Genomic DNA, 23,569 nt, shown 5'->3' on the forward strand with positions numbered 1-23,569 from the left:
CCCAACCATACAATCCTATACCAGCAGTTGATCGAGGAAGGCGAATAAATTGGTTTTCCTCTAGATGTAAAGAGTGCCCCCTTGTCCTGTGTTGACCTTAAATTGAATAACACCAAGTTCACTATATGGACTCCTTATGAATTTATGGACTCCTTATGAATTTATACATGTTGATCATATCCCCCCTTAATCTCCTCTTCTCAAGATAATAAATTCAGTTCCTCTAATCTTTTCTCATAGCTGCGTTCCTCCATGCCTATTATCAGTTTGGTTGCCTTTCTCTGCACTTTCTCCAGTTCTGATATCCTTTTTGTGAACTGGTGCCCAAAACTGAAATGCATATTCCAGATAAGGTCTTACTAATGATTTGTACAGGGGAAAAGTATCTCTCTCCGGAGTCCATGCTTCTGTTAATACAAGAAAGGAGTTTGCTTGCTTTGGAAACTGCAGCTTGGCATTGCATGCTATTAAGCTTAGGATCTACCAGAACACCCAGATCCTTCTCTGTTATTGATTCCCCCAGTTCTACTCCCCCTAGTATGTATGATGCATGCATATTCTTAACCCCCAAGTGCTTAACATTTATCAACATTATTTGCCACATAGTTGCCCAATGAAACAGCGCATTGAGGTCTGCTTGTAAGTTGGAGACATCCTGTAAGGAAGTTATTCCACTGCAAACCTTGGTGTCATCTGCAAAGACTGAAATGGTACTTTTAATCCCAGACCCGATATAATTTATAAAGATATTAAAAAGTAAGAGTCCCAACACTGAACCTTGGGGTACACCACTGATAACCTTAGAATTCAGAGAGAGTAGTGGTTAATGATTCTTACTCTGAATTCTATCTTTTAACCAATTTTCTATCCATTTACAAATTGATCTTTCCAAGCCTGTAGACTTTACCTTGCACATAAGCCCGTGTGTGGGGAACTATGTCAAATGATTTTGCAAAATCCAAGTATACTACGTCCCCAGCCACCCCTCTCCTCTGTCCAAGGTTTTACTTAAAAAGAAATCAGGTTTGTTTGACAACTTCTGTCTTTCAAGAATACATGCTGTCTGAACTCATCTACCATATCACTTTTGAGCCATTGTGAATCATTTGGGACTGTATCAATACCGTCCTCATTATGGTCATGAGCTCCCCCATGATCCTTTGTATACCCTGAGCTTAAGAAAGTTTTTTAATAAATTTGCCTTCACTTAGTCCCCAGTCACCCACTCCAGATTATTTTCTAAAGGGCCTACATGCTCAGACCTAACCTTTTTACTATTAATACCATATACTTGAAGACATTTTTGGGGTTTGTCCTATCTTCTGGAATCTGTCGTTCATTTTGAATTTTTGCATCCTTGATTTCCTTTTTACGTATTCTGTTAAATTCTTGGTAACAATTAAACAATGTTAGTGTTCCTTCATTTTTACACTTTTTAAAAGCGCTTTTCTTATTATTTATAGCTTTTTGAACTTTGGCCTGTGAGCCACATAGATTTTAATTTTGGCCGTTTAAGTTTATTGCCCATGGGAATATACTTTGCAGTGAGTTTGCATACAGTCTTTGAAAATTTCCCATTTTGTTCTGTGTTCATCAATGCCAATATTCCCTCCCAAACTAATTCCTGGAGAGCAGCCCTCATCCTTGGAAAATTTTCTCTTAAAGTTAGACGTTTTTATATTTCTTGTATGCGTTTTTTGCTTACAGCTAACATTAAATGAAATCATATTATGGTCACTGCTACCCAGATGTTCTTTTATATGAACATTATTAATAAGCTCTGAATGGTTTGAGATTACCAGGTCCAACAGAGCATCATTTCTAGTCGGGGGCCTCAAGATGTACCATAAAGTTGTCTTGTAATAGGCTTATAAATGCTTGCCAAAATGTTTGCCCTTTACCTATTCCAGCAGTGCCATTACTCCAGTCAATGTCTGGGTAGTTAAAATCCCCATCATCACTGACACAGCCCTTTCTATCTGTGCAAGGAGCCGAGTCTCTACCTGCTCATTAATACCAGGAGGTCGATATCAAACTCCAATGATAATCTTTGTATTACGCACACCCATGTACTTTTCCACCCATACTGCTTCAGACTCAGCACACTATCAACTAGGTCCTCTTTCACACTCACTTTGAGATCACTTCTCACAGAGAGACACCACCACCCCTCCGTTTTACCCGGTATCTCAAAAAGAGCATAACCAGTAGTAAAGCCAGACTGTTTGTGAATTTCTGTGTCCATAAATAGAAGATAAAACATTTTCATAAAGACAATAGTACATACACTCTACAACCAAGACATACCTGCAGTTGGTCCATTGGCTTGACCAAAGTAGCCCGGTGGGGGCATTGGAGGCATGACCAGATTGAAAGGTATAGGAATGTTCATGGCAGGTACATGGCCGGGCCCCGAGCTGATCATGCCTATCTGATCATGAGTTTGAAAGTACATGTTTGAGGGTCGAGCTTAAAGGGAAAAAAAAAAGTAAAGTTAACAAAGTAAATCGAAAAAGGGTCAGATAGATCTATCTATATCTATCTCATGCTGCAGCTCTATTTTTTTCTCAACACTGGATCTCCATTTTGTAGTAGTGCCACAGAGGAAGAAACCCCATAAATTAACATAAGAATGAGACCTATGATTTGAATAGAGGTGAAATACACATTTCAGGTTATTCCAAATAAGTCATAAAAATATGTGGGAACTTTGCTAGCTTAAAGAACAAGCTCTAAAAAGGCAACTCCTATTCCTCCCCACCCCCCAAAAATCATAGTCAACATGAAAAGCTCCACACCAAGCATTTGCAGGATTATTGGTACTTGCCCAAATGCTTCCACGCACAGGCTGCTGGATGTGCTCACGGGGCTGGAGTCTCGAGGGCTGTCTGCCCCCAAGCTCACATAATTTCCGCCCTATACCCAAGGGGTCCCGAAACCTCTCCAGTCCTGTGAGCACCTCCAGCGGCTGATTTGCTAATATCAGCAGACAGGGACACCTATGTAGATAATTTTACATGTGGCCAGAGGTAGTGAGCTCTAACATTTTATTAAACTGCCCACTAGATAGCGCTTTTTTTATACACACAGTTGCAGTGTGGTGTGGGGGGGGGGGGGGGGGGGGATCGTATGCGATTCCTGTCCAGATAGCATGCGATTCCTGCCCGATTCGCATGCGATTCAGACAGGAATCCCACTTGCAGTCACAGGGTAATATGTATGTAAAATTAGCTACATACTGTGTCCCAGCAGCAGGACGGGGACTTCTAGACCTGTTTGTCGAAATGCTGCTTAGGCATTCAAGGGAATTTTTGTATACTGTGAATAAATACAGGGAATCATATGATTGACAGATGTCACAATCTCAACCTCGGCAAATCAGAGGAAGCCTTGTAGGTGATTCTACATACAGTCTACAGAGTGCCGAGTGCAGGCACACCTGTTCATGTGTTAAAGTAAAGCCTAATACTTAAAATTCTCCCCTGCAAACAAGGTGTGCCGAGTTCAGCCTTATAGGTCTCAAAATGGAAGAAATACCAGTTTTTCTACCTTTATTTTGCAGTATCTAGTGCCTGAGAGCAGCAAGTGGGTGTGGTTACTGAAGGCTAGTGGCATCACTTCCATGGAGGGACACTGTTCCTGTGTAGACAGTGGGCGTATATAAAATGGGAGGCGCTGATCATAGGTTCCTGCCCAGTGCTCCCTCTGCCCAGTGCTCCCTCATCAATAAGGATTCATGGTACATCCTAATTCATGAGAAAATGAATAAAAAAGACCCATTCACACAGGACACAGGGGCTGGAAGGTGCAGTGCACATATACAGTTTATCTGTGCATGGCTTTGAACCAAGACTACAATAGAAAGGGATCTGGACGCAGGGGGGACTGTCAGTGTAGCTGGAAAAGCAACGACACAGAGTCACAACCTTTCCCAGCTTAGCTAAGCCTCAGTTATTCATCACACAATGAGGAACAGTCAAGGGGGAGGGGGGGAACCCCGTGCCCTGTCACGTAATCCAAGAAAGGTATTTACAGGTAAATCAAAAAACTGAATTTATTAAACAGGACGTCATATTCATGACTATTTTAGACATCCCAAATCACTGAAAAGGAGGGGTGGACAACAACAAGGCCAACACACCTAAAACCAAAAGATAGTGGCTTTGTAGTGAACTGAATAGGGGAAAAACCCCACTACAAAACCACCTGCATGACCTTTCACACTAAAAAGCTGCAGGATGTTGATTGGAAACCTCTGCTATCCTGATAACCATATTCCATGAACTGAGATATTTTCCAGATAACGCCCCGTGCCTGACAAGCTGTCATCCATTGTCAAGACCGTCAAGTCATCACAGGAAAGACTTTCCAGGGCTCAGTATGTGTGGAAATCAACCATTCCAGGGTCAACCTGGTCTTGGGAGACAGATGTATTGGCAAATCTAAAGACTCCGACACTTGTCTACTTCCAGGGTATGGAGTTGAAGAGCCCTCAAGTAAAACTGGACATTCATAACTGCTTCAAAAGGTGGCAACAAACCTTCAAAGACTGAATGGAAGGACTTTCCAGCAACCGCAGGGACTCCAGCTAGGATCGAAGAGTCAGGAAATTCTGCAGAAGCAGCACTTTTGCCTGCATCTAGGACCAAGATCAAAATCTCTATACATTAATAGAGTAACACAGCCAAATACTGGGTGGTTTAGCTCCTAATCAAACTTTTCCAAGATGCTATGAAGATCGTTTTCTGCACATTTCAGGCAAGCTCTACTTTCCCTGATATTGGGTGGAGGCAAGAGTATTTTGGGACCAGATTGAGTGTGAGACCATAGGAGATTTGCATCATATCTACCCCAGAGGGGATCAGGAGTGATGGGATGATAAATACCAACAAGAAAATGGATCATATGCTATAGAATTTTCAGCATCTGGTAAAAAGCCCATTCACCCTTTTTTGAGAGGTGTGGGAAGAGTGTATATATTTTTCCTATCACTAGGGTATTATTCTCTGGAGGTGGCTGCCTTTTCGCCCTTACTTTAAATCTGCTGGTAAGAAAGAAGCCAACTTGCTAGGTGGTGGGATATTGAATTGTCACATCAACACGGGAGCACTGTTTGAATTTTATCCAGCAACAAGTTTTTTGCACGTTTATTTTGCACTCAAGGCTTTGGACTTTGAACTGGAAATTTGTTTTGGACATTTTCTTAGGGGAATTTGCACAATATTTTATGTGGAGCACATATTTATGAATTTATTTTTCACTTTGATGAATATTTGATAGATATTTTTGTATACTGTCATCTTATTTATTTTTGTCACCAAGTTATTTCACTTGGGAATGACACCTAGTATTTAGCGCACCAGACTTATTTTCACAATTTATTTATTCCAGTATATTTGGATCTTTGGTTGCAGCATATTTATACATCAGCGCACCTTTACACATTAAACTGAATGGGTTGTTTTTACAGGGAGAGAGTTTAGAATCACTAAATCACTTTCCACTCTTTGTATAACTTAAGCAAAAAAAAAAAAAAAAAAAGTGTTTTTAGTTATACATTCAAGCCTTTCTCTTCCCCCGTAGGGGTGTGCAGAACAGACCTTGAAACCAGGAGCTAATGTCCACAGAGAATTTTCAGAGACTTCACAGGCACATCCATTACCCAAGGTCAATAGAAATTGAGGCTTAGCTGCGTTGGAAGAGTTATGCATGAGCAGGGAATCCTGCCCTTTTTTGCCAGTCTCCGTTAACGTGAAGGTGGCAGCATAACCCAAAGAGTCATGGGTGCGATTTTAGTACTTGCCATAAAATAATTTTTTAATTTAGGATGCAGCTAGATCTTTGGATTTTGACGGATACATTATAGTACCACCTGCAGGAATTGGGAGCATTCCAAGCAGTGTGACCTTTTTCTCTGAGCGCTCTAGATGTAGCTCATGAATGGTGCAGTGGCCAAATCATTAATAGTGTATAATTCTATCACAGTATCTGCTCCTTTAAAGTGAAACTAAAAAGGCAAATTTTTGTAGTTTTAGATAAAATGAAAGGAATTAGAACACCTGTCAGTTGTTATTGCTGTGTCCGTTAGGCAGATTTACCTTCTATTTCTCCTGTTTATTTACATTTATCATTGAAAGTAAAAAGAAAATACATTTTGGGTTGACAATGGGCAGTAATAAACAGGAAATGCTCCAAACAGAACACTAGTTCTGGTAGCCCTGGTGACAACCTGAGCCTTTAACTTTGGAGGGATTTCCTCTTTTCCTGTTTAGGCTATGGGACAGAAGTGAAATATCTCCAAAAGACACAGATGGTAAAAAAAAAAAAAAATTACGGGTTATAGCTCTTCCTCACACTATTCAAAATGAGAAAAAAAAAAACTAGTTCTACTTTAACCACTTTAAGATTGGGCCTATATTTGACAGTTTTTTTTTTGCTAGAAAACTACTTCGAACCCCCAAACTATATATATATATATATATATATATATATATATATATATATATATATATATATATATATATATATATATATATATATATATATATATATATATATATATATATATATTGTTTTTTTAGCAGAGACCCTAGAGAATAAAATGGAGATTGTTGCAATATGTTATCACACCGTATTTGCGCAGTGGTCTTCCAAACGCAATTTTTTGGGGAAAAAGTAACTTTTTTGAATTAAAAATGAACACAGTAAAAGTTAGCCCAATTTTTTTTCCATAATGTGAAAGATGTTACGCCGAGTAATTAGATACCCAACATGTCATGCTTCAAAATTGCGCACGCTAGCGGAATGGCGACAAACTTTGGTACTTAATCCCATAGGCGACACAGGTTACCAGCTTAGAGTTACAGAGGAGGTCTAGGGCTCAAATTATTGCTCTTACTCCAACAATCATGGGGATACATCACATGTGGGGTTTGAACACCGTTTACATATGTGGACGGGACTTCCATATGCATTCGCTTCTGCTTGCAAGCTGATAGGGCGCTTTAATTTTTTTTTTCTTCCTATTTTTCTGTGTATTTGTGCACTATATTGTTCAATATGTATATTGGTCTTTTAGCAGCACCAACCTGAGAATTGTGCGTTTAGGGTGTGCTCCCCAATATCTTTTTTATTTCATGTATAGTCCTGACCAGACTTATGGGCGGAGCACCCCACTCCCCCACACCAAAACCTCATTATCATTGTCCACCTGTGAGTAGTTCCAGGAGGCATCTTCATTGCAGTTTCAGCAGAGGAATCTGCAGCCTGCAAACTTCTCCCATGATAGAAGTTATTGCCCTATGGTTTTGATAAGTGGGATTATCTTCTCTATGAATAGTGTAGGACCCACTGAAAATGGGGTACTTTGACGTAGTGGTGGGCTTAAGTACAGTATGGCCATATGGTGTGACCGAATCCCCATATTTACTTCATAAGAGCAGGCGTTTTTAAATAGCCCAGTAAGCAGAACAAATGGCCGGGACGCAGCGGGAGGGGGCACCTCTTCCGCCGCACCGTAAGGCTGATTCCGCAGAAAATCCGCCGCTGGGACCACCCTTATTTGAAAGCCAACCGCCCGCCGTTTAAAAAAACACCAGGGTTATGGCAGCTATCTGCTGCCATAACCCCGGTATTTAGCTTTAAACGACCAACATAAATAGTCGTTAGGCGGTCGGTAAGTGGATAAAGTGGATGTAAACCCTCACATATAGCCAGTGAAGTGAATAGTCTCAGATGATACACAGGGATGAAACAAATATCCCTACAAAAGTTTTACATGCATATCTGCTGTCTTCAGCTTGCTATATTCTTTAGTAAGTGCACATTGTGTTAGAAATGTTCTCTAACTGTTCAGTACTGGGAGTGTTGTGTTGATATACACTGTATGACAGCTGATTGGAGGAAAGGCAGACACCCCCACTCCACATAGACAGAGGAAGGAAGGAATGTGCTGTTAACAAAACAGCTCTCTGCTAATCAATACAGTTGTGCTCATACGTTTACATACCCTGGAAGAATTTATGATTTCTTGGCCATTTTTGCAAGAATGTAACAAACTTTTCTTTCACTCATGGTTAGTGTTTGGCTGAAGCCATTTATTATCAATCAACTGAGTTTACTCTTTAAATCCTAACAAAATCTACCAAAATTACCCTGATCAAAAGTTTACATGGTGATTTTGGCCTGATAACATGCACACAAGTCGACACAAAGTTGTTTGAATGGCTATTAAAAGGTAACCACCCTCACCTGTGATCGGTTTGTTTGTAATTAGAGTGTGTAATTAGTGTCAATGTATAAAAGGTCAATGAGTTTCTGGACTCCTGACAGACCCTTGCATCTTTCATCCAGTACTGCCCTGACTTTTCTGGATTCTGAGTCAGCGGGCAAGCAAAAGAATTGTCAAAGTATCAGCGGGAAAAGGTAGTTGAACTGTATAAAAAAGGGAAAGGGACATAAAAAAAGATATCCAAGGAATTGAGACTGCCAATCAGCAGTGTCCAAACTCTAATCAAGAATTGGAAAATGAGAGGTTCTCTTGAAACCAAACCACGGTCAGGTAGACCCACTAAGATTTCAGTCACAACTGCCAGGAAAATTGTTCAGGATGCAAAGAAAAACCCACAAATGACTTCAGGTGAAATACAGAACTCTGAAAATATGGGGTGGCTGTTTCAAGATGCACAATAAGGAGGCACTTGGAAGAAAGATGGGCTGCATGGTCGAGTCGCCAGAAGAAAGCCATTACTACGCAAATGCCACAAAGTATCCCGCTTACAATACGCCACACAGCACAGACAAGCCTCAAACCTTCTGGCACAGTAATTTGGAGTGAGGAGACCAAAATTTAGCTTTTTGGCCACAACCATAAACACTACATTCGGAGAGGAGTCAACAAGGCTTATTATGAAAGGTACACCATTCCAGGAATTCCAATCATTGAGCCACTCTGGGGAGATCTCAAACGTGCAGTTCATGCAAGACAACCCAAGAATTTACAGGAACTGGAGGTTTTTTGCCAGGAAGAATGGGCAGCTACATCATCTGAGAAGATAAAGAGCCTCATCCACAAATACCACAAAAGACTTCAGGCTGTCATTGATGTTAAAGGGGGCAATATACGGTATTAAGAACTGGGGTATGCAAACTTTTGATCAGGGTAATTTGGGTCGTTTCTGTTGTCATTAGGATTTAAAAAAGAGTAAACACAGTTGACTGATAATAAATGGCTTCAGCCAAAGGCCCCTTTCACACGGAGCAGCCCGTATTGCGATCCGCTCCAGCAGCACTTTTTTTTTTTTTTCACGGACACGGATGACATTTGTGTCATACGGTTCATATGTCCGCATATCATCCCATCCGTTTGCAGATGATATACGGACATAATGCATGTTCTATGGGATTGCGGATGTCAGCGGATGACACCGCTGACATCTGATTTTGCGTCCTTTCCGTTTTTTAAACGGAAGAAAAAATAGGGTCCTGTTCCGTTCCAAAAAACGGAAAAGAACTGAAAGGACGCAAATCGGATGTCAGCGGATGGTCATCCGCTGACATCCACAATCCCATTGACATGCATTATGTCCGTATATCACCCACAAACGGATGGGGTGATATACGGACATACGGAACGCCCGTGTGAAAGGGGCCAAACACTAACCATGAGTGAAAGAAAAGTTTGTGTTATTCATATTCTCTGAAAAATTACCAAGAAATCAAATTCTGACAGGGTATGTAAACTATGAGCACAACTGTATATAGCACCCACTCCAACAAAATTCAGCCTGGTTTTATTTCAGTTGACAGAGAACTTGTCAGAAGAACAGAGCAAGAGAAAGCCCTGGGATTTAGTGCTTTGGAGAGAGAGATAAGAAAACACTGCAGATATATGTGCCTAGGTCAAATTTCATGACTCAGGTTTACATCCACTTTAAGGATTTACATTTTCTCTGTCAAATTTGAAAAAAAAAAAAACTGTTATGGGTTCCCATTCACAGAGCATGCTTTAAAAAATAGAATTTTGACAAACCTGTAAAAATTGCATATCTTGGAGTACAGTACAGGACACAGGAATCAATTCATAGGCCATGAGGTATATGCCACTACCGTTAAGTGATTTGACACTGACAAAAAGCTTCAGTGGGACCACTTCACAGGGCACCCATTTAGTCCTAGCCCACTCCGTGAGGCACCAGTTTTTTCCCACAATCAGAGAAAAGAGGAGAAGGCCCTAGGGGTACCCTGTAATGTTATCCAAGATAATTGGATTTTTTTTTAAGTTCCTAAAATCTTTTTCTCCGAGTTCACTAAAGGAGACAGTCACAGATGGGGTTGATGCCACCCACCTTCAGTAATGAGAAATGATCTGTACTCTAAAAAAGGAAGACAGGTGATAACTCATGCATTTGCATTGCCCTCTGGTTTTTCTTCCAACATACTGTTGCCTGCATGTGATACAAGAAACAAGATATATGATGAATCTCGTTTGGCAATTCAGTATGTCTGATTTTGAAGGAAGTGCCATTGGAATTAGACAACTGTTTGGAGATCTCCCAAAAGGACAAAGCTTGAGCAGCAGGAGACATCCACCTAAACATGCCTGTACTGCTTCTCCAGGTGTTTTGTCTATTGGACTGGAGAAGACTTGGACACGAGGGGTTACCCATTGTTGCTGCTTTCCTAGCCACAAATTTGGAACCCTTGGACAAAACTGCCCTATTATCTGTATTGCCTTGAAAACCAGGTATGTTTGCGTGAACAATTTGCTTGACTTCATTGCAAGTTCATTCAGGTCCATGCTAAAAATTGCTTTAACTTCCCCCACTACCCCACAAGAACAGATCCACTTCAAATTCACCTTAGAAAACTGTTTTTGTTACAACTGTCACTGAAGGAGCGAATACAGAGCTCTGAAATGAACTGCATCCTTGTGACCATCAAAAGCATATCACTCCAGCAGTCAAAGAAAAAAGGTCAAACACCATTTTAAGTGCATCTTATTCCTGCATCCACTTCTTCAGATAGCACTTTAAAGCATTGGTAAAGATTCCAAGATCTATGTCTTTCAATTAAAACACAGAAAGGGATTTTGCAGCAAATACCAAAATATGATAAACTCTCCTGTCCATTTAGGAGTAGTGTTGGATCTTAGAATCCTGACTGATGTGATGTCCCAAAGCAGTGCCAAGGACAGGCCGGCCCAAAAAGAAGGTAACAAAAAAAAAAAAAAAAACTTCTTACAAATATTAGTAGAAAAATGTAGGTCCTAACTTCTTGAGGCTATTCAAAAAACTGAGCTTTGCCACCTATTGCTGCAGGTGGCACTATAAGCCATAAGTCAGGATCTGACGATTTGTACAAATCATTAGTAAAACCTCATCTGGAATATGCAGTTCAGCTTTGGGCACCAGTTCTCAAAAAGAATATCGGGGAACTAGACAAACTGCAGAAGAGCACTCAAACTGATAAGAGGCATGGAGGTGCTCAGTTATGAGGAAAGGTTAGAGGAACTCGATTTATTATCTCTTGAGGAGATTAAGGGGGGATATGATCAAAATGTACAAATACATAAGTGGTCCAAATTGACAATGCTTTGCTGGGGTTTTTCGCCTTCCTCTGGATCAACTGTGGGTATCGAATTGTGTATATGGGATTGTATGATTTATTTTTTATTGGTTTAACTAGATGGACTTGTGTTATTTTTCAACCTATGTAACGGTGTTGCCTACAATGAACAGAAGAGAAAATATTTTAAACAAATGAATCAGTTAAAAGTGCAAGAAGTTACCTTGACTGCTTCGATCATAAACAGAACCAGGAATTATAGCTTCTCGAGCATCATACATGGCAGTTGTCATAAAGCGTGCACCCTGTAAATAAGTTAAACAAACTTAATAAAGCCACAAAAAAAAGGTAACATTCACATTTATGACTCCAGCTATCAGTAAAATATACAAATATGGCAAAAAAATTAGGATTGATCTAAATAGGACTGAACTTTAATTTTTTTTTTACACATTCCACTGCTCCATTACTAAGGGGGATAATACTGGCAAGATCATCAAAAAAAGCACGGAATTCTAAAAAAAAAAAAAAAAAAAAAAAAAAAAAACAAAAACACTCGCCTAGATGGCTGCAGCTGTTCCCCGCTGGCTCTATACTGAGAGCGGAGCGATCAAAAACACCGCTCTATGCTCTTCCCCTCTGTGGAGGGGGCAGGAGTAGCTGACTCATGTTCTCAGTGGTGTGCTAAAAGGCTAAAAGCCTCGTACACACGCAACGAATTTCCGCCGACCGGTCGTTCGTCTTTTGGTTGGAATGTGCTCTAGACTGCACACGAATTTTGTTGTCCGACAGAATTATACTTCAGAAGTGATGTCATGTGTTGGATTGCTTTCTTTGTGTTTTCATCTCTGAGCATGCCCAGTCTTGCTCATAAGATTTTTCCCTGTTGAAATCTTTACTGACTGCACGAAAATCGGACGTGTTTTGACAGTGTCAGTTGTCGAGAGCACCATACTAACAAGCCGAAAATCGGCAGATCGGTCAGACGAAAACTGCCGGCCGAATTTCGACTTGTGTGTACGGGCCTTTAGATAGCTGCCGGTCTGGAATCTGGGTTAATTCCGACATGGTCTGGATCCTTGCAGAGCCTGGACTTGTTCTGCAACATCAGCCGACTTTAGTCCACTGCCAGCTGAATCTAGATAACACAAGTGCACTCCTGTGACCCACAGGAAAAGTATGGTCAAAAAAAGCTAATGCTATACTTTTTACCCACTTGCCGACCGCCTGCCGCAAATATACTGCGGCAGCCTAGCCGGCTGCGCGAACCTCCGTACCTGTACCTTCAGCGCCTGGCTTTGAACAGCCAAGCAGTCAAAGCCAGCGACTAAAGCAGGATGGAAGATTGGTCCTTGGGACAGCAGATCCTCCCTGAGAGGAAGTTCTCAAGAAACATTGTCGACCAGCTGTACCAGATCGGCGTACCAAGACCGGCGAGGCCAGTCTGGAGCCACTAGTATGACCAGAATAATTTCTGCCTCAATCCTGCACAGAAGTCGTGGCAGGAGTTCGAGAGGACTGGAAGGAATTGGTACCCCAACTTAGAATGCCAGCTACTTACTGAGCTGCCAGAACATTTCTTGTTCCCCCTTGGTGGTTGACAGACCACGGCCGTGGCCTTGTCCAAATGAATTCGTACCGGATACCCCGGAAGACTATAATAGTCCAATGAGCCAGACAAGTCTGATCGCTCGGAGTTCCAGTACATTAATTGGCAGTCTGGACTCCCGTGGAGGCCCTGACTTTTGGAACCTCCGGTGGAGGCCCTGACTTTTGATCCCTAGTCTTGAGACCCTGAGGGACGAAAAAAAAGGGGGTTTTTGCCCTTGGTAGCCGGCGAAAGAAGAGCACTCTTCCCCCCTTTGAGACCCTTAACGATGTCATCCAAGGAAGCTCCAAACAGGCAATCCCCTACAAAGGGGAGTTCAGATAATGCCTTCTTAGAAGTCAGGTCCGCAGACCATTATTTCAGCCAGATAATACGCCGAAGGACCACTGCTGATACAGACAGCCTAGAGATTAAAAAGGAGCCGCATCCAAAGAAGCGTCACAGATAAACTGTAGCCCCTGGATCAACTGATCCGCCAGACAGGGGGAAGCAGCTTCCCCTCCAGGTCCCGACGTAAATGTTTAGCCCACTCGATCAGAGTTTGCAACACCAGGGCAATAGTAAATACTGGCCTAAGTGCCGAACCAGCCAGAGCCTCTGCCCTATCAGCTAGACCTGTAAAGGCCGGGGACTCCTCAACCGAAATGAAGGTAGCTTTATTCAACCTGGAAACCGACGAGTCTGCTACAGGTTGGACCGTACACCTTTTAAACAGTTAATCCTCAAAAGGATACCGAAAAGGCAAAAACACTTGAGAACTGCATTTTGGACAACCCCACTGTTTTGTGACAATGTCAGCTGCAACCTCCATTTTTTAAATTTCAGGCACTGACACAAACCATGCATCCACCAGCGCCTTTTCATGGGCGGCTAGAGGAGCAGGGTAATTACCCTTGCTATCTGAGCACTCATGATGCGTGGATGCAGACCCAGCAGGGTGACTTGCATTCGTGGCGGACTAAAGTTCAGGATCTGATGTAACAATCAAGGGAGGGCCGCCGATCCCTCGAGGGGAATGGAGACTGCACTGGGGGAGCCAAGTGGCGAACCCCCTGAACAAAAGTGCGAACCAAAGAATGCATAGCCAAAGGATGTTGAAAGAAAACGGGCAAGGCCGAACCTGGCCCTTGATACCAAAGGCCAGATGCTGCTCAACACCTTGTTAAAGGAAAGCCAAACTCAGAGGAACCGAAAAGGAGCGGGGGTGAACCCCCCAAGAGATTCACACCTGCAATGTACGCTGCTCAAACGAGATCGTAAATCTTCCTAAAAGTAGATTTACTAGCTTGCAGCAGCCTGGGAATCACCGATTCAGACAACCCTCTAGCCTTCAACACCAGGCTTCCCAAAGCCAAGCCGTTAGGCAAACGACTAAGGCAAGATGGAAGATTGGGTCAACAGATCTCCTCTAAGAGGAAGTCTCCAAGGCGCATCGGTGACCAACCGCCCCATTTCTGTGTACCAAGACCGCCAAGGCCAGTCTGGAGCGACTAGGATGGCCTTAATCCCTTCTGCCTCAAACCTACACAGGAATCTTGGCAGATGTTCTAGAAGAGAAAAGACTTATAGCAGACGATACTGGCCTCAAAGGAGCTACCAGTGCATCTGTGGCGTCGGCCATAGGATCCTGAGACCGTGCCACAGACCTTCCTGTTGAGACGAGAGACCAACAGGACCACCTCGGGAGTTCCCCACCGGAGACAACTGATGAAACACCTCTGCAGGAAATGTCCGGTATATTGATCGGTAGTCTGGATTCTTCCAGAGTCCAGAACCCCTGGGCACAATCTGCGCCAAAAAACACCCCCCTACTCGGACAGGCTGCCATCCGTGGTGACCACTGTCCAGTACAGGGGAAGGAAGATTTTCCCTGCTGAAGCGCCAGAGAGCGAAGCCACTGAATCAGAGACTCTTACCCCGGTTCAACAGGATCAGATTTGTCTTGAGACTGGATTCTTGCCCCACATGGCAAGAATCTCTTTTTGCAGAGGTCTCGTGAGGACCTGTGCAAACAGGACTGCCTTTAAAAAAGGTAGACACCATCAGACCCAGCACCCGCATGTCAGTCCTGAAAGATGACCGACTGCTGGACAACAGGGGCCAAATTCATCCTGCACATTTTGGAGCTTGTCCCACGGGAGGAACACCCTGGCCGAGGCAGAGCAGAGCCAGATAGTCCACATAGGTGGACGGAACCAGAGCCTGCTGTAGTAGACAGGATAGTGGAACCCTCTCTTGGCAAGTAGCCTATTTTCAAAACATTGCACCAAGAGAGCCAATACCTGAAAATTTGAATTTCCAACCGAACTCCTGCAGAGTCCGTACAGTAAACTCCCGGTTGTCCTTTAGAGCAGTCGGAGACTCTGCTCGCAGAATAGGATTATCCAGGTACTCCAGTACCGAAATCCCCCGCTGGCGCAACAATGCCAACACCGGTGCCAACACTTTTTGAAGACCCGACCAGCCAAGGCAAGACCTCTTGATAATGCTCCTGGCCCACGGCAAGAGGAGGCGCGGATGACGGACATATCGGCATATGAAGGTAAGAGTCCTTGATATTGGTAGAGGCCAGAAGATCCCCCTGATGTAGGGATGCCACTATCATAAGAATGGACTCCATTTCGAACATCTGTACCTGCACAAACGGTTCAGAGCTTTGAGGTCCAATATTGGGACGTACCTCACTTTTTCCTGGGACCTGTAAACACGTTTGAGTAAAACTCATGAAAAAAACTTTCCCGAATCTAAAACCTGAACAATCACCCCTTGTAGTAGCAAGTCTTGCATCGCCCCGAAGAGACCTCGCAGGTGGTCTGGGGATAAACGCAGGTAGGATGGACAGAAACTCTGGAGGATAAGACCGAAAGTCGATCTTGTAGCCGGACCAAAGTAGCTCGTGGACCCATTTGTCTTGAATCAGGGAGGTCCATGAGTCCGGAAGGACCCCCGCTGTCAGCTTACCAGACCAGGTCCTATTGGAACCTCCGGAAGAGGTCCATACAGACTAGGATCCCTTGTCTTGAAATCCTGGTTAAAGATATCATCCAGGGAGGATCTAAACAGGTGATCCCCCCCCAAAGGGAAGATCAGATAAGGCCTTCTTGGAAGTCTGGTCCGCAGACCAGCATTCAGCTGTACCCTGCGCCGAAGGACCACTGCTGTCACGGACAGCCTAGAGACTAAGGGAGCCGCATCCAGAGAGACATCACAGACGAACTGCAACCCCCTGGACCAACTGGTCCGCCAGCTCTGCAGAGGCAGCAAAAAGCTGTTCCCCCACCAGATCCTGGTGCAAAAGCTTTGCCACTCCGTTAAAAGTCTGGGACACCAATGCTATAGTGTACACCACCCTAAGGACCGATCCGGCCACAATAAGCATGTGGCGGCCCAAAGTCTCAGCTCTCCTGTCCTAAGGGACCTTTAAAAACTGGAGACTCCTCCACTGGAAATAGGGTGGTTTATTCAGACCTGGGAGTCCACCACAGGTGGAACTGCCCAATAATTCTACAGAGACTTCCCAAGGGATACAGTCTATCGAAACCGCCATATAGCGTTTAGAACAACTCCACTGACTTGCAACAATCTTGTCACAGTAGCTGGGAAAATCTTTGCTGCTTTGGGGGATCTGCGGGCGCCAAGGGGACCAGCGCCTCTGACGCAGTAGCTGCACCTCCCGTGTTTAAAATTTCCTGTACCAATACAATCAGTGCATCCACCAGCGCCTTTTCATGCACATTTGCAGTTAAAGAGGAATCATCCTCACTATCAGAGCAATCAAAGTGCGTGGACGCAGACCCAGTAGGGTCGCTATATACTAAGCGCACCCTTAAAACATAAGCAGGGGAGGCCGCCAACTTCAGTCCCACAAGGAGACGACAGCCAAAGGTCCACAAAAGGACCACCTTTTAGACCCCAAGAGGGTTGCCCTCCATAGAGGACATAATTGGGGGGGGGGGCACTCGCTGTGAGGCGGACGCGCAGAGTACCCTCACACAATAATGGCGGCTACACTGTCACTAAAAGTGAAGCGTCCCCGCGGCACCAACCGGTTCAAGGGAGGCGCCAGGCTGACCATACGGCCTAAATTTCAGTGGAGGCACAGCTGTATTGCCCAGATTCACAGTCCGGCAGATGCCCAGAGAGTTGGGGGCTTCAGCTAAACTCACTCCCAAACGGTGGCGCCCAAAGCGGCTGCATGGCCCAGTAGGTCGCAAGCGGCGGCCAAAATTTGAGGGCGCCCAGCCTACAGGACTTAAAGCCCTAGGGGAGCCAACCCCCCCCCCCCAGATGCCTGTCAGCAGCTCTGTCAGCTTCAGCACCTCGGTCCGTGCCAGCCACGAGTAGGCCGCAGTAGGCTCCCCCAGCCCAACAACCGCCACAAGGAGCCCAAAGAACATCCCTGCCCCAGTCAATAACCCCCAGGGGGCAGGGAACCTGCTCAAATCCCCCCGCCCCCCCCCCCCCCCCCGTTGTGCAACCCGGTCAGCAGCAACCACATTCAACCCCCCCTTCTGGAGCATGTGGCGAATCCAGCTCCTAACCCCAGGGGACCTTGCCAGGGAGGGGCCCACATGCAGCTCAAAAGACCAAAGGGAGAGGGGGGGACGACGACACTTTACCACACCTTGGAACCGGGCGGGCACCACTCCAGGCACACCATCTTGGAATGGGGCTGCTGCGAGCCAGAAACACACTGAGTTAGGTTGTGACCAAGGCTATGTGTACTCGCTGGCCATGCCCCGTCCAGTGAGGCTATGTCACAGCCAACCTAGCGCGGAGCTGAGGTCAGGTCACGCTGGCTGGACTGGGGATTCTATAAGGATATCCAGTTCGTTGCCCAGTTGATTGTAGTTCTCACAGGAACAGAAAAATAATAAAAACAAAAAATTCTATTTAAAAAAGGAAACAAATGCTAGGGCCAGAGATCCCAGCAAGGAACTAGGTCCTTACTAGGACTAGGCAGAAAAGGGAGTATACCCCCCTGGGACTGCCCTATTGGCGTACCTTTTTTACTGCCTAGTGTCCTACTGCTGTAGGGGGCAGTGTAAATCCAAGGGTCAAGATATGGTGCTGAGTTTTGTCAATGAACCAAAGAGAAAATTCAATTTAAAAAAGAAAAAAAAAAAAAAAAACCGCCAGGACCAGAGATCCAAGCAAGGAACTAGGTCCTTACTCCTGACTAGACAGAAAAAAAAAGTAGGTGTCCCCCCCGGGACTGCCCATAGATGTAGTCAAGCTTTTTCCTGTCTAGTGTCCTACTCCTGTAGGGGGCAGTATAACCCAATGGTTAAGAAGGATCAGGAGCTGTGTCCGTCAATGAATGAAAGAGAAACCGAAAATTCACTATCTCAGCTAATTAGATTACATAAGACCAATAAAAAAAAAAAAAAGATTTTTTTTAACCACTTTAACTCCGCTCACTGTGCCTCTACTGCGGCACAGTGGCTCGTTATCGTCCAGCGACGTAGACCTACGTCGCTGGACTCCTCCCCCTGTAGGTGGCGCTCGCGCTCCGCCGGAGGCACGCTCCCGCTGTTTTCATTCACAGCGTGAGTCGGGCCAGGGGAGGAGCGGCGGCGATCGCGGCCGCTCTTCCTCGACCGTCGGGGAATCTAGTTTGGAGATCCGCCCGCCTGTGTAAACAGAGCGGGCGGATCTCCTAAGTGACAGGGAGTGACAGATCGGAGTGTTCAGCATAGCTGAACATCCGATCTGTCCCTGACTCACTCAGTCGCCTCCTCCCCCACACGTCAGTAAGCACCAGGCATACATTAACCCCCCCCCCCCCTCCAATAAAATGAACCCCTTCCCTGCCAGTCATTTTTACAGTAACCGTGCATATTTATAGCACTGATTACTGCAGTAATGTCACTGGTACCCCCAAAAGTGTCAAAAATGTCAGTCAAGGGTCCGATCTGTCCGCCGCAATGTCGTAGTCCCGCAAAAAAAAAAAAAAAAAAAAAAAAAAAATCGCAGATCGCCGCCATTACTCGTTTAAAAAAAAAAAAAAAAAAAAACACCAAAAATCTTTCCCTTAGAAAACACAATAACTTTTGCGCAAAGCAATCAAAATACGCTTACTGTGATTTTTCTTTTTACCAAACATATGTAGCAGAAAACAAATTGGCCAAAAATTTAAAAAAAAATTAGATTTTTACATTTTTTTTGGGGGGGAATTTCATTTAAAAAAAGTTAAAAATAGTTATTTTTTCAAAATAAACGCTCTTTTTTTGTTTATAGCGCAAAAAGTAAAAATTGCACGGGTGATCAAATACCACCAAAAGAAAGCTTTGTTTGTGGGAAAAAAAGGACGTAAATTTCGTTTGGGTATGGCGTAGCACGACCGCGCAATTGTCAGTTAAAGTCGTACAGCGCCGAATCGTAAAAAGTGGTCTGGACGTAAGACAGCAAAATCCTCCGGTGGTAAAGTGGTTAAAGAAATGTTGGCGTAGTGAAAAGTATGTCCATGTATAGTATAGTATGCACTCAATACTTGGTCGGGGCTCCTTTTGCATGAACTACTGCATCAATGTGGCATGGCATGGAGGCGATCAGCCTGTGGCACTGCTGAGATGTTCTGGAAGCCCAGTTTTCTTTGATAGCTGCCTTCAGCTCATCTGCATTGTTGGGTCTGGTGTCTCATCTTCCTCTTGACAATAACCCACAAATTCTCTATGGGGTTTAGGTCAGGTGTGTTTGCTGGCTAATCAAGCACAGTGATACCATGAACCAGGTATTGGTACTTTTAGCAGTGTGTGCAGGTGCCAAGTCCTGCTGGAAAATGAAATCAGCATTTCCTTTAGGCCCCTTTCACACATACGGTCCGTTCAGTTCATCAGTTCAGTCACGTCAAAATGTATCAGTTTTACATCAATTTTTCATCCATTTTTCATCCGTTTTTCATCAGTTGTCATCCGTTTTTCGTCAGTTGTTATCCGTTTTTCATCCGTTTTTCATCAGTTGTTATCCGTTTTTCATCCGTTGTCATCCATTTTCCATCCGTTTTTCATCCGTTGTCATCCATTTTTCGTCCGATTCGTTTTTTTGACGGATGAAAAATAGGGCATTCATCCGTTCAAAAAAATGGACATTAACGGACAGCATGTGTGAAAGGAGCCTAAAGCAGGTCAGCAGAGAAGCAAGAAGTGATCTAGAATTTCCTGGTACAGGGCTGCACTGACTTTGAACTTGATAAACACAGTGGACCAACTCAAGCAGGTCACATGGCTCCCCAAATCATCACTGACTGGAAACTTCACACTGGACCTCATGCAACTTGGATTCTTTGCCTCTTCACTCTTTCTCCAGACTCTGGGACCTTGATTTTAATTTAATCCGAAAAGGACTTTGGACCATTGGGCAGTCCAGTCTTTTTTCTCCTTCGCCCAAGTTAAGACGCTTCTGGCGCAGTCTCTGATTTAGGAGTGGCTTGACCCAAGGAATGCAACAGTTGTAGCCCATGTCCTGGATACATCTGTGTGTGGTGGCTATTGAAGCATTTTCTTCCACTCAACTTTCTATAAATATGTATGAATACAGCACTCTGAACAGACAGCTTCTTTAGCAATGACCTTTTGTGACTTACTCTCCTTGTGAAGGATGGGTCTGTGATGACTGTCTTTTGGACAACTGACCCCATGAGTCTACAATTTTGAACTTTCACAATATTCTAATTTTCTGAGATACTGAAATTTAGGTTTTTACTAGCTGTAAGCCATAATCAAAATTAAAAGAAAGAAATGCTTGAAATACATCACTGTGTGTGTGTAATGAATCTATATAAAATATGGAGTTTCACTTTTTGAATTGAATTATTGAAAAAAAAAAAAAAATTAACTTTTTGATTAAATTCTAATCTTTTGAGATTTTGGTGTGTACATCTACATACATATAAACACACACCCTTACACTTTTGCACTTTGTCCACTTACACAAAGTCAGGCAATTTGAAGGATTAGAGTCAGGTGTATGATTAACCAATTATACCAAGCAGGTGCTAAGGATCATCAATTAGGTTGTAATACAGTCATTAACAGAAACCGCTGTGTAGGAGGCTTAAAATTGGGTGAGTAGCAGCCAAACTCTGCTACTAAGGTGAAGCTGTGGATGCTGTATCACAGGTCATACACCAAGGCAACACTGAGAACAGCAACAAGACACAAGGTGCAATACTGCATCAGCAAGGTGTCTCACAGGCAAAAAATTTAAAGCAGACTGGAGTTTAAAGATGTGCTGTTCAAGCTCTGTTGAAGAAGTACAAAGAAACGGGCAATGTTGAGGACCATGGACGAAGCGGTTGGCCAAGGAAAGTTAATGCAGCAATTGACAGGCACATCATGCTTACTTCCCCTTTAACATTGGAAGATGTTCAGCAGTGCCATCAGGCCAGAACTGGCAGAAACCAGTGGGACCCAGGTACAGCCATCTACTGTTCTACAGGAGAAGCCTGGCCAGAAGTGGTCTTCATGGAAGAACTGCAGCCAAAAAGCCAGAACTCCGATGTGGAAACAAGGCTAAGTGTCTCAACTATGCAGAAAAATCTAAGAAATGGGGTGCAGAAAAATGGCGGCAGGTGCTCTAGACAGAGGAGTCAAAATTTGAAACACTTGGCTGTAGCAGGAGGCAGTTTATTCATTGAAGGGCTGGAGAATGGTACTATGATAAGTGCCTGCAGGCAGAAGTGAAGAATGCCTACAGCCATAGAAAATCTGTGGTTAGTTCTCCAAGATGTCTGGAACAACCTACCTGCCGCGTGCAAGTCCCACAATGTTAAGTCAAGTAGGGTCTGAATATATATATATTTCAAGGCTGTGCCAAGTATTAGCCAATCAAGATAACTGTACAAAAAGGAGTGATGAAATCTGTCTGTGGGTGTCCAATTCCTCCAGTGGCTAGCAGTATAAACTAGCTGTCTCCATTTTACTTACTGTCCCTTATTGATCAAGAGGAGAAAAAAAAAAAAAAAACAGATTTTTGGTTTACTTGTAAAAAAAAAAAAAAAAAAGAATTTTTTGTTGTGCCACTTTAAGGTGATAGGACCCTGGTGGTAGGGGGTGGGAGCCGGGAGTTCCCTCATAGGCATAACTCATCCCAGACAGGAAAAGCTTAAAGGTTTTTTTAGCAAGACAAACAAAAAAAAAAAAAAAAAAAGAAAAAGAAGAGGGGTGGCATCGCTGTGTCCAGTGAAATACTCCAGAAAAAAAAAAAAAATGTTTACTACACTGTATTCATTATTTTGAGGCATCCCATGGTGTATAAATACCTTGCCTCTGTCCTGTACTGTGTGATACAGAAAAGAGAAATGGACTTGCTTGTTTCCAATATGTTTAAATACAATCTAGGTCATAGGCAAGTTTTTCATAAATCATTGGATTTAGATTCGAACCTTCAGGTGTTTGGACACTGGTAAGCTTTTGAGGACCCCCCTACTACTTTAACCCCACTCGAGTCTTAGGTTTTGCAGCAAGCAATGCAGAGTAAAACGGAAAGCTTAGGGAGGATGGCCTGTGTCACGTATTCCAAGATCCAAGATGTGGAGTTTACAAGTCAAAATCTCTCATCTTTATTGCACAGTACATGACACAAGCAAGTTATTTATACATCATAGGACATCTCAAAACAAAAACATGAGTGGGCAACTACTTAGAAATAAGGGTAAAAAAAACCCAGGTTTGGAGTGCTGCTGCAAGTACCTCGAAGCCGAAAGCTGAATCGGCGAAAGGCTGAACATGCACCAGGTAACATTTTGAAAATGTATAAAACCGAAAAACAGGTAGGGGCCTTACAGAGTCGGGCAACAAAGGCTTTGAGCCTGAAGGCCCAGGATGTTCCAGCAGATCTAGTGGAGTATGTGTGTGTGTGTGTGTGTGTGTGTAACAGTGCAGGAAGAGCGTCGTTTGTTTTAGAGTAAAAGCTCTAAATAAAAATTACTTCTCCACCCATCAAGGTAGACTATAAAAAGTAGATTGTTCCTTTCCAGGACTCGAGGAAAGGACAAAAAGGCAAGTGTCTAATAGAAGCAGTAGCTTTTAGGTATATTCTAATGGCCGACAAGGTTTTCCTTCGGATACCTAGGAACAGGGTACAAGAACAGCATAACAATCAATTTACAATCAGATGGAATGCTGACACCACCGTTGGAAGAAAGATGGTCTAGGGCGTAATACGCTATATGAGGTTTGAAGTAAAAGAATTGGCTCTTGGAGTCACCAGTTCATACATCTAATAGATGTGATGACCACCAGAAAAGACTCCAGGGGAATATCCCAGATGGGTTCAAAGGACGGTTCTATCAAGGTGCAAAGAACGACGTTAAGGTCCCAAAGGAGAACCTAATGCTGCAAGAGGGCTTGAGACAAGAATACCTGGAATAAAAATGTCATGAAGGAATGCAAA

General features: G+C 43.7%; 1 protein-coding gene across 1 annotated transcript in view; it reads right to left on the reverse strand.

Annotated features, from left to right (window-relative positions):
- The window catches only part of UPF1 (UPF1 RNA helicase and ATPase), a 117,846-nt gene that overhangs the window by 7,528 nt on the left and 86,749 nt on the right, over positions 1–23,569 (reverse strand). Inside the window, exons 20-21 of the mRNA XM_082263597.1 lie at positions 11,789–11,870; positions 2,308–2,469 (exon numbers count right to left, since the gene is read on the reverse strand). Coding sequence (XP_082119723.1) covers positions 2,308–2,469; positions 11,789–11,870 — 244 coding nt within the window. The remainder of the gene's footprint in view (positions 1–2,307; positions 2,470–11,788; positions 11,871–23,569) is intronic.

Source organism: Pelophylax lessonae, assembly GCF_965119305.1.
Source record: "Pelophylax lessonae genome assembly, chromosome: 1".
In the NCBI taxonomy this organism is placed as follows: domain Eukaryota; kingdom Metazoa; phylum Chordata; class Amphibia; order Anura; family Ranidae; genus Pelophylax; species Pelophylax lessonae.